At 40.5% G+C, this 12,366-nt stretch overlaps 1 protein-coding gene across 1 annotated transcript; it reads right to left on the bottom strand.

Annotated features, from left to right (window-relative positions):
* Positions 1-430: 430 nt before the first annotated feature.
* On the bottom strand, positions 431-11,084 carry atic (5-aminoimidazole-4-carboxamide ribonucleotide formyltransferase/IMP cyclohydrolase). The gene is made up of 14 exons (XM_028585951.1): positions 10,879-11,084; positions 10,544-10,670; positions 10,293-10,436; positions 8,053-8,141; positions 7,785-7,936; positions 5,820-5,976; positions 2,484-2,609; positions 2,196-2,389; positions 1,994-2,083; positions 1,765-1,890; positions 1,562-1,654; positions 1,287-1,469; positions 962-1,117; positions 431-805 (listed from the first exon to the last, which is right to left on the bottom strand). The coding sequence occupies exons 1-14, from the start codon at positions 10,895-10,897 to the stop codon at positions 686-688; spliced, it is 1,776 nt and encodes a 591-aa protein (XP_028441752.1). The 5' UTR covers positions 10,898-11,084; the 3' UTR covers positions 431-685.
* Between the last annotated feature and the right edge of the window lie 1,282 nt (positions 11,085-12,366).

Below are 12,366 nucleotides of genomic sequence, written 5' to 3'. Positions count from 1 at the left end.
AAGCTGAGGACATTTGGGAGGTGACAAAATCATGAACAAATTCTATCTTCGAACTGTCTGAAGCAGTGTTTTGAGCTAAATGCTAATCTCAGCATGCTGATGTTTAGCAGATATGAAGTTTAACATGTTCACCATCTTCTAACTAGCATTAAACACACAGTACAGCTGAATAACTCCAACTTAATGATCATGTCATATCATGGGGTGACCAATGTAATTCAAATTCATCCTGAGGGGCACCATGAATGAATGTACAAAACTGCACAGCAATCAATATAAAAATTTAGCTATTTCACTTAATTCCAAAAATGTTAACCTGATGGCAGAGGAGAAAAAGTCAGTAGGCTTCAGCCTCTGGGGAACATGAATGTGTGTACAAAATGTGGACCAAAGTGATGCATGGCTAAAAAACAGACAAAAATACTCAAACTGTCATTAACAGTATTTATTTCACACTAAATAACAAACTGACCTGGAATGAAGATTAACAGTAACTATCTCTCTCTCTCTAATGTTAGGATCACAAGTAAGGAATGCAGTTAATGTGTTACAAACAGTGCATTTGTGACCTCTACACTTGAGCATGGTGAAGGAATGTTTTGAGTATCAACAATGTTAGAAAACAAACTTGACTCTAATGTTGCAAAACTGTGAGTTGAGTTAGAAGAACACCTGCAGAAGGTGTTCAGTGGTGGAAGAGCCGCAGGTTGGTGTGCACCAGAGTGATGCCCTGCTCATTACAGGCGTTAATCACAACCTCGTCAGCAGCAGAGCCAGCCGGAGCTGCGATGTACTTAACACCACTCTACAGACAGACACACGGAGGGAAGAAACGTTAGTAAAGCTCGGCAGTACGTTGATGTTTCAGCAGGTGTCTGCAGGCCATTCCCATGCAATGCATTAATAAAATGTATACAGTATGAACCCATGCTTTTTGTGAAAAGGTGCGTGTTACATTTACCCGTTTGGCACGATCTATGTTATCTCTGAAGGGGAAGAAGGCGTCCGAGCTGACGGCCACGGCCTGCAGGGAGCTGATCCAGTTGGTCTTTTCGGTCTCTGACAGAGGCTCGGGCACCTCTTCGTACATCAACTTCCAAACTGCAAAGTCTGGGCCCTGCAAACACAAAACACGAGACTTTTCATTTATTTTCAATGTCTCAAAGTTGACATGACATCACAGGGCAGAAAGCTGGACAGTGTGTACTTGATGAGCACCGTGGGAACCGGTTTATATGATAAACTAAGATGATCGGCTGCTAGCCACACTAGCGCTACGCTTTTACCTCTCCAATGGTGTCGCTGACATACTGGTCGATTGCGTTGGCCATCTCCGCTCGCTTCACACCACTGCGAAACTTCATGTTCAGGACACGAGGGTGGTGTCTCAGCCACCAGTTATCAGCTTTGTCACCTGCCAGGCGTGTGCAGTGGATACGAGACTGCTGACCGGCTCCGATACCAACAACCTGTATAAACACAGGCGACGAAACATTAGACAAAAAATAAATAATACGGCTCACACAGAATTCTCTCTCCTCCTTTATTAGCCGGATCTTACCTGTCCATTTTTAGCGTAGCAGACAGAGTTGGACTGAGTGTACTTGACAGCGATGGTGGCCACAGCGAGGTCACGCACAGCTTCCTCTGAGAGCTTGTGGACACAGAAACGATTAAAAAGTGTGAACACTTGCCACTTATAGGATTGTGTACATTATAAAAGAATGATTTAAAATGACAAAGCAGGATGAGGAAGTGACTCACCGATCCCTTGGAAACGACGTTGCTGAAGAACTCCTTATCAATAAGCGCTCCATTCCTCTTTTGTTTGAGATAGAGACCAAACAGCACTCTCACCTCAGCCTCATCAGGCTCGTAGTCGGGATCCATCTGGGACAAAGAAAACATTTTACAAAAAGGAAATTTAACTAAACTCTGATACCAATGATCCTTATCTAAAATACAAAAATTATGAATGATAAAAATCTCTTACCTGAAGCACACAGTAGTTGCCATTCTTCTTCTTAGAAAGGATCTTGAGTGCCTCCTCATCATAACCAGGAGCAATGATACCATCGGACACCTGAGAGCAAAATAATTAAATCCTGGTTAAGCAGAGCAATGTTGCAGCAAAAAAAAAAAAAAAACATTCTTTTTTTTAAAATCTGTATTTGTTCTTTGCAGCACAAGCTTACCTCTCTTGATATAATCCTGGCGGTGGGAACATCACAAACATCTGACAGAGCAATGAAGTCTCCAAAAGAAGACATCCTGTCTGAACCCCTGGCCCTGGCGTAGGCCGTGGCCAGCGGGGTGAGATCCTTCAGCATGTCATGCACCATGCACACTTTGGCTTCCTCCTCAGTCAGAGGAACTCCCACTGCAGCTCCTTCAGAGGAAGCGTGACAAGAGTCATTTTCACATTTAGGTGCTACATTTCCAAGTCCATATTTACACCATCAGCAGGTCACTTGTTGTCTTACCAGCAGGGCTGACGTGTTTGAAGGAGGTGGCAGCAGCCATGCCGAGGGTGCTCTTTAACTCTCGGACCAGCTGCCAGGCATTCAGAGCATCGCACAGGTTGATGAAGCCGGGGGAACCGTTGACAACTTAGAGGGGATGGGGGAGGTGTGGGAATTAAGGATAAATTATTGTGCAGGCATGAAAACGGGTCAGGGGTGAAAAAGGTGAGAAGGATATTACCCCTCTAGGAGGGTCCTGGGGGCATGCTCCCCAGAAGAAAATTTTAAAATTTTTCCATATTTTAAAGCATCAATCGGATGCATTTTGACATGCATTTTTTGCCAACCAACAGTGTAATATTTCAATATGCACTCATTAAAGTTAAATTTGACTGGCAAAACGGTTTAAGTCCTTCTGACATTACACAATAATAAAAGTCATAATTTTTAAAAACTAAGAAGTTTTGGATACATTTTTACTTCTTCCAACCATATGTTAAATTAAGAGTCAATGTGGATTTATATATTGCAATAATATCATAATCCTACAATGAATCATTGTGAAAACTAAACTTTACTACTTTGGCCAGGTCATCATCAAAAAAGCCAGTTAGTACATTCATGATTTTGTCCATGTTGATATTAGCTGCTTTATTTACATTTATTAAAAACGTCGCATTGTTTAGCTTTTCATATAGCTAGCTAGACGTTTAAAGTCTGGGACAAGGCCGTTATGTTTAAATACCTGCCGTGCTAATTCCAAACAGACAGCTTTGTCAAGGCAGTTTGGGCTTCAGATAGCTTTTACAAATCATGTTCCGCTATGAACGTGCACACACGTATTGTTTGTATCACGGTCGGTCAGTGAAGGCGCAGTCGCAGTCTTAACAATAGCGGTCGCTGCCGGTAACGGGCTCGTATGACAGAGTGCACGGACCAAAGCTTTGTGACTAGCATCTAATGACTAGCAAGCACTTTCTTACCGCTGCCGACGTCCAGTGTCTTCCTTCAACATGCGCTGCAGAAGCAAGCACCCGGCTCCCTCAATTTGAGACGCCAAGTGCTAAACGGCTTCCCGTCTCCACCCTTTTCCTCTTGTCCCCTATTCACGCCCAGCGCCATTTGGTTTAACTCCTTTCTCAACTAAAGCTGCCTGTATCTGCATGCTCCAAGTTTGATAAACCTTGCCTCCATTTTTTTAGCCGCGTTACCACGGAGACCACACCAGCACCGCACTCGGACATTTCGGCAAAGACCTGTCCTGCTTTGCATCTGATTGGCTAGAACTCGTTTCATTGATTGGTGGGACTCGTTTCATTGGTTGGTGGAAGTTCGATGATTGGTTAAATCCGGCGCATCAAAACAAATCCCATGTGGACTTTTTAATTTATTTATTTTTCTAAAATAGTCATACAGAAATCGGGCACCTAATGTGTTTTTCGCCGTGGCGGCCGCAATAACAGAGTTACCAGCGGAAACACTGGTACCAATACAGCTGTATACTTAACAATATACAGCTGTGTTAATAACAATTAAAACTGTAGACAAATGTCAGCAGTTTGGACTGGCGGCGCTGTGTCTCTCCATGTTGCAGGGGAGCCGTGTGTGAGTGAGTGGGGGCGGGGCTGCGCGGAGGAGAGATCCAAACACAGGCACGACTTTCCAGAAGGAATGGGTCATGTAACGCAAAATTAAACCATATCGATATACAGAGGTGTCAAAAGTATTCACATTCATTACTCAAGTAGAAGTATAGATACTAGGGTTTGAAAAGACTTTTGTAGAAGTAGAAGTATCAACTCAAGCTTTTTACTTAAGTAAAAGTGTAAAAGTACTGGTTTCAAAACTACTTAAAGTATAAAAGTAAAAGTAATGTAAGGCAGAGATCTTCAACAGGGGGTCCTCAGAGTCATTGCAGGGGTCCTCCAAATTATTGTACATTTTGAGTCTTTAAAAAAAAAAAATAAAAATAAAATGCCTTAACATAATTCCAACATATTATTAGCAAATATAAATTCCCACTGATGATAGGCTTACTGGCCTATAGGTAAGGTAGTCACTAAGATATCAGTCCACAAATACAGTTAATCCTAGATTAACTGTGCCACATATGTAACATTAAAATATGATTTATAAAATCATGCCAACAATTAATATTTTAATAGCTTATGAAAAAAGGTATGTAAGAAGGCTTTAGGTTACCCTAACAGTTATTGTAGGCCCAGTTTAATATGCAACTTAATTTCATACAATATGTAGGGGGTCCCTGCTACATCTCACTTTAAGTTAAGGGGTCCTTGGATTAAAAAACGTTCAAGACCCCTGATGTAAGGGGGGGAAATGCCATTAAGGACAACAGCTTAACTCTAAAACACGGGGACAAAATCATATGACTATAATAATGTTACAGTATATTAAAATCATACCTGCAAACTCAGAAGGGCTGAAAAAGGTGACACGTAGGCTACATCTCTTCTGTGTTTTTCAGATAACGGCAGCTACAGTCTGGTGTCAGACTCCTCTCCAATGAAATATAGACACACTTTTACACCGTTTAGCTCTCAGCATTTTATCATGTTTACTCCATCTTCTAGCTAACGCTAGGCTAACCTGCTTCCAACTCTAGTGTTGACTAGCGTCCCGTGCGGCGATGCTCAGTTCCCTCTAACGTCTGTTTTCGGAGCATCGCGCAGGCACCTAAGGCACCGAAATCCGTGATGCTATTCGGTCCGGTAGATAACGGTCGTTAAGGCACCGGTGGCGTATTAGCACCGGGTCTGTACAGGTGTTATGGATCGCATACAAACCAATAGGGTGTCGGAATAGCTATGTTTATACTTCTCATCCAACCAAAATCACATTCACTCTCTCCGGATGGAGCGATCTGGATAGGTTTTTTTGTGTTTTTTTGAACGATGACGGACGAGCTGGAATGAAAACAAGCCGAACTGAAATATGAGTAACGAGGCTATTTTTAAAATGTAGGGAGTAGAAAGTACAGATAATTGCGTGAAAATGTAAGGAGTAGAAGTAAAAAGTATGCTGTAAAATAATTACTCCAGTAAAGTATAGATACCCAAAATTTCTACTTAAGTAAGGTAACAAAGTATTTGTACTTCGTTACTTGACACCTCTGTCGATATATATGAACGACATCACTTCGTTCGTGGAGGGGCAGCGGATGAGAGGACGTTAGGTCACCGGTGCGACCTAGGAAAAATCTTAGTTGCACCCTTACAAATTGGTCGCACTCTAGAGCCCTGGTCAAACTACTCCTTTAAAGACAAAGCACAAAACCATGCTAACACAGACTCGTATAGTTTAGATCAGCTGAGACAGTTGTGATGTGAGGTCTACCTTTGAGGGGGAGGGCTGGGCGCAGAGTGTAGAGTTGGGCGGGTGCTTGGTGAGGGTTCATGCCGTAGCGCAGAGGCAGCTGGGAAACACCTCGGCTGTACTGTCCACGAAAGTAGTCCGATATGGCCTCGTCATACAGTGCCGTGTGCGTGAAGGCCTGAAGAGCAAACATCAAATACACTCAATATGACACACAATACATCATCTTCTACTGTGTACCAAAGCTGGAGTTATAAACCTCAAAGCATTTACCACAAATATTAAAATTCAAGGGCATGCCTGTTTTATAGAAACTAGATCTGCATTATTTATGTGTAGCAGTATCCCAAAGCAAAGCAACACATTTTCTGAGCTTAAACAGATCTATTTAACTCATGACTTCAGTTGGACTACTACAGGTCATCATGTTGAACTCTGAAGTAAACACACATTTTAACACTTGTGATGGAAAGTCACACTGGACTTTGTCCTACACTGACCCTCATCTCTAAGCAAACACCATCAACATGACTGGGTGTAAGTAGTACTGAGAAAGACACAATTTGGTGACTAGAAAAAGGGGCAGTGATATGATCAACTAGGGCTGCATGATATTAGGAAAATATCTAATTGGTTTTTTTTTGACTGATATTGCGATATGATTCACGATATTGGAGGGAATGATAACTTTTGTATCATTATTCTCATTTTCATTGAAAAATATAAAAAAAAATGACTGAAGCGTGATTTTTTGCGAGGATCTGTACCAAACCAAAGATTTTTTCTTTAGTCTGTAGGGTTACAATTTGTAGGCCAGGACGTCTCTGCAGCTCCACAATACTTTATTTTAGAATGGTTTGACACATATTTTGTCTAAGAAATATGCGATTTGGATATTGCACTAGTTCATATAGCGATTTCAAAAAAATGGGAATTAATTGTGCAGCCCTATGATAACATGTATTACATAACATATAACATATTTTTGCCTTACTTTTGTAGGAATCTACTATAATGCAACAATCACAATAAAGCCAAAGGAAAGATTCACCTCTTATTCCAAACAGAGTCTTTGCTCACAATTGAGATAAGACTGGAACCAGTCCAATCAGGGATTAGGGGATGTTTGAGGAAGATGTGATTAGAAGAGCAAAGAAGGCTGACAATAACAGATGGAAGTCCTTACAACTAAAAAAAAAAAAAAAAAAAAAAAGACACTTTGAAAATGTTCAGCTCAGGATAGTGACGCTCCTTTTCTCACATCTCAAAACTTAAGATGTTGTTTCTATACTTAAAAAAAGAGGAGCATCAACAGGTTTAAGAGAGTTAATTAAAAGTTATTTAAGATTTTAAAAAGATTGTAGTGCAAGGCTGCAAAGATCCTCTCTTTTAATTATCGGTTGATTATTTCCTCGATCAATCATTTGGTGTGTAAACTTTCAGAAAATGGTGAGAAATGCTGATCATTTTCCAAAGCTTGTAAACAGTCCAAGGAAACCAAGAAAACATGTTTCATTCAAGAGGCTTGAATTAGTGCATTTTTGACAAAATAAATAAATACTTAAATGATTATGAAAAATGTTGCAAATTAATTTCCTTTCAGCTCCAATTTGTAACTTTCTGGTTTTGGATTCAAAACCAGATACACCTTTTTGAAGAAAAAAGCTGCTGCCAAAAGGCCAACTACTGGAGATTAAACAGTAATGGGATGCCTAAAACTATACACAAGCAATAAAAACAAAGACACAAACTACTTAGTTTAAAAAGGGGGGTTAGAACATCGACATACTTTGAGCTCTTGAATCTACACATATCCAAAAGTTAAGTTGCAAAGGGGAAGAAAATGTGTCACTCTTTTCCATGAATGTGCTCCAGAAAGTGTGCAGTAATTTTTGCTGTATTTTTTGTCAGAGAAGTCACCCTAAACATACTAGTCTTGTATAAATCCAGTTAAAATAGTGGGGTAAAGATAGAAAGTCATGTTACTTGGAGGGCCAGAGTCCTGCGTGTTTCTACGGTTGTATCTTTGTCTCCTGAACTCGCCATCTCCTTGGCAACCAGCGAATAGTCAGAAGGATCGCACACTACAGTGACCCGAGCATGATTTTTGGCCGCTGCTCTTAACAGAGTTACGCCACCTGGGAAGAAAGGGAAAGCACATGCTAATAATCAGGGTTTTTTTTCTCCTTGCAATGTGACACAGTCATCTTTGGGTAATTTACCACACGCACACAATCTCATCTGCACGACTCACCGATATCTATCTGCTCCACAGCATTTTCCATCGTAACACTCGGGTTAGAGATGGTCTTCACAAATGGGTAAAGGTTACACACCACCACTCTAAAAAAGGAGCAAACACAGAATGAATGTCACCATCTTCATAAAGATCATCGGTTTGAAAAAACCCAACACTAGAAATACATACATAACCACACATACATATCACGAACAAGATTACCATTAAAAAGGTGCTGTAGGTAGGATTGTGAAGATCCAGGACTTAGCCAAAAAATTTTAACATCAACCACTTCTCAGTCCCTCCACCCTTTCTGCTAAAGCCCAAAACTGTCTCCTAAGCCCCTCCCCCCACAAGGGAGAATGAAGCAGTGATTGACACACAGACACCCCCCCTGGTAGGGATCGACCAATGTGGATTTTTTAGTGCAGATATAGATTTTTTCTTTCATCAGCCTTAGCTGATGACCGATACCGGCTGCCGATTTTCTTGAACCGATATTTTGAGCCGATACTGCTTTTGCTCCCTCAATTTACAACATAAAAATGTAAACCCTGCCACACTGGATTTGTTTTCGGAATCTGCTCTGCCATTTCTTTAAAAATAAACAAAAACACAGATCAGTGTCACTTCTGCAATCATCTTACATTCACATCACCCAAATTATGTGTGCAATGTGCATCATATGGATGGGTGCACTGCATATGGTTAACTGTGCAAGGGTAAAAGGCTTTCATCAACATCTACAACACAGCCCTGATGATGCATTGCTTGCTGATATTATAAGACAGATATAATCATGTCATCACAAAATGTCCTTTTGTCAACACATTTAAATAATTAAAAAAACCACCGTTGAAATAAAGTGCTTGATTTGTCATTTAAGACTGCCAGCATCTGTAATTCTGGCTTCGATTGTGTTTATGGTCATGGCCCCTCAGAATGAACCAATTAAGAGAGTTGTTTCACCTTAAAAAATAGGTAAAAATGTGGCCATTACAAAAGATTAGAAAGAACATGCAAGGCATCGTGCACAAGGATCCTCGTGTGCTCAAATTGAAACAATTTAATCCACCCTGTTCATTTCTGAAGGTTGTGAGAAAAACAACACCCGCTTTGTTGTAGTTTTGTTAGAGAAACTACTCTCCCATACTGAAGTCAGGACTTTCTGCTACAGTGACTCAAATTTCAAAATCTGTTTGCTTTCATCCACTTTGAGCCTCTCTCTGTCCCACAATCAGGCTGCTAGGATAACAATGACTTCTGTTGATCTGTCTGTTGAGTATTTTATCAATACGTTGTTTTATCTTAAATATTTTAAAATAGTGGGAAATGCCCAAGGTGATGTGTTCTAATGCTTATTTTGTACAATACCAATTTCTTTTTTTATTTTTTACAATTTACAGTTTTATAAAACAAGAGAAAAGCGGCAAATCCTCACAATATTGAGACATTGTTGCACTCACTGAAGCTGAATGTCTGGCATTTTTTTTCTTTTATAAAATTATAAATGACTTAAATGAGTAATCCACTATTAAAGTGGCCATATTATGCTCATTGCTCACTGCAGCATTACAACATACTTTGTGCTTGCTGTTTTGGCCTTTAAATAAAATGTCATTGTTGTCTATGTGTCTATAGTACGTATCTGTCTATTATTGTATCACTGCTGTTTAAATAACACTGTGATCAAGGATCTCCTGGACTAAAAACCCTCAGTGTTATTAGCAGCCTTAACATTTGTGCTAATCGTCCATCCTAATCAGATGATCCACTCAACCTCTTATCACTTGCACACAAGATAAAGACATTATCGCCATTATCTTGAAAAAAACAACAGAGACATAGATATTTCTATGTGTCTATCAGATTTTAAATCAAGTGTGTAGTAAAAGCCCCTGATGGCAAAAGTGGGAAATCTCTGATCTAAATCACATTCTTTTTCTTGTCCTAAACAAATGAGAGTCACAGGACCAGCTTATAGCAGGAGCAGTCCTTTTCCAATTAACCCAGCTACTAAATCAACTACATGTGCTTCCTAATGGGACAACGCAAGTCTATACTCAAATCATATAGTGATCTGCCACAGGCCATGCATTGGCTTGGATTCAACTGGGCTTTGCAGGAATTATTTCTTATTCAGCATTTCCCCCCTTGACTGTAAATAAATATCCACCATGGTATTATAAACCTGAGAATATCAGACATGGCTGTGTTTGATGTTTAAAAAGACTTCTTTGCCGTGCTTGTCTCACCGGACCAGGCTGTAGCCCAGTTTCTCCATGTCTGCGGTGTCAGTGGGGGTTTTCCTGGCCAGGATGCCTCCATGGACAGCAGGATGAAGGGTCTTCACTCTACCTCCCAGCATCTCTGGGTGTCCAGTCAGCTCAGACACATCCCTGACACACACAGCAGACACTCTGTTAGGTTAGAGAAGGCCCCGCACAGGTAGGGCTCCGCTACATTTAGTGAATATGGGGGAAAACAAGAGCACGTCAGCACCCACCTGACAGCCAGCCCAGCATCACGCAGGGCTTTGGCCGTGCCACCTGAAGCGACCAGAGACAGTCCAACATCCACAAGCTTTTTGGCAAAGTCCACCAGTCCAGTCTTATCTGACACACTCAAAAGTGCTGCAAGGACAGATAAAGAAGCTTAAAAAACAAAAAAACATCTTCATGCATTCTGACGGACACAAAAGAGAAGCAATTGTATGTTTTAGCGAGGTAAAAGCTGGCCACGTTGGCTAATGTTAGCCAGAGAGCTAGCATCCTGCATGTCGCAGGACAAAACTTTATAATGACGACAGAGAATTAATGAAAACCGAAGGAAAACTCTTACCAAGCTCTGCGGAAGCCATGTTCTCAGTCACAGTAGTCTGCAGTCTCTGTAGGTGTAAAGACGGTTTCTCTTCAGTCTTCACTCAAGCAAACTCTGCAGAGTAAGATTGTGGAAGAGGAAGGCAGTGGCTGAGACAAATTTACAAATTTTTCATTGCCTCATGTGTGCTTGAAAACTACAGAAGACCCGCCCTGCTGAGGTCGGCCCGCCCCTGACACCCAAGCGCATCCAGAAGAGCAACACGGCGCACAAAATGCGCATTTAATCCGCGAAAAGGAGCCGGAATATTCATGATTGAGGCTACTACAACAACAATTAATTATGAATAATATTGACGAATAATAATAATAGTCATCGTACCGATTGTTGCTATTGCAACACATCGGCACTTAATAAACAATTAATAGTAGGCTGTAGCATGCAGATATGCGCAATTTAACAAAACGTAAAGATATCTCTAATTATGTTCTGATTTAAGAACCATTGAGTTAATATTAAATATTTTTAATTGAGCACGTATGTCAAGATATCGCAGCCAAGTCAGGCGAAGTGTCTCCTTTTATTTTGCCACAAGATGGCAGACATGGACCTTGTCCATATACCAACAGTCTATGGTTCCCACACATGTCATCAAGATAGCAGTTTTATCATTTAGATTAATATAATTTCTCCACTCCGCATGTGCACAGCTGTGTCTGAACTTTTAAGTCACTGCACAACTTCTATTTTTGAGACCGATCTACTTTATTTTATAGCCCATTTATGTTAACCCATATGTTATCCCTATTTAAACTTGCACTAGGTAGGCTATGTTTAGATTCTCGTTTTGTTTTTACTTGCATGATCTTCTTTTTTATACGTAGGCCTATTTAATTAGCACTGTTGGGAGAGTCTGAGACTTAAAATTGCAATTCCATTGCCAATGACTGCTTCTTTGTTGTGCATATGACAAAACAAACAATTTGAACTTGAGACTCTGAGCAATGTTTTACTCCTAGTTATTACGTTTTTGCATATTTAATTTATGATTAGGCCTGGGGCCTATAGCCTATATGATTATTGTAGGTGTTTTGTTTTACCTCAAGATAAAAGGTCAGATAAAATTGATTATCCTTCAATAAAAGGATACATATAGGCTAGGCCTACTAGTGTTAGTGTTTCCTTTTGTTTGATGCAGGTTAAATCATTTTCACTGATCAGCACAATTGAAGGTCACATTGACACCGAGAAGCGCCACGCGCATCACTATGTCCACTATAATTGGTATAACACCTGTAACATTATTTCCTACAGCAATAAATGACGCTCATGAATACACGCCACGCCTTTTCAATAATCTTTATTGGCAAAAAAACGGGGCCTTTTCCCTGCTTTGGAACAGCGTTTTAAGTCGGACAGATGTGAATTTATTGGGGCCCGTCACTCACTCCTTTACTCGCCCATTAGTTAAGTGACAGGACAGGGCCCGGGGAAACCTGCACCAATACG

Source organism: Perca flavescens, chromosome 1 (assembly GCF_004354835.1).
Source record: "Perca flavescens isolate YP-PL-M2 chromosome 1, PFLA_1.0, whole genome shotgun sequence".
Taxonomy (NCBI): Eukaryota; Metazoa; Chordata; class Actinopteri; order Perciformes; family Percidae; genus Perca; species Perca flavescens.
This window is presented reverse-complemented; position numbering and strand designations above follow the sequence as displayed.

Excerpts from the sequence above, each read along its gene's own strand:
- atic (XM_028585951.1), bottom strand. Across the intron at positions 7,937-8,052 it reads TGTGGAGCAGATAGATATCG|GTGGCGTAACTCTGTTAAGA; the intron begins GTGAGTCGTGCA and ends CTTTCTTCCCAG. Across the intron at positions 2,610-5,819 it reads CCCAGCCCTCCCCCTCAAAG|TTGTCAACGGTTCCCCCGGC; the intron begins GTAGACCTCACA and ends ATCCCCTCTAAG.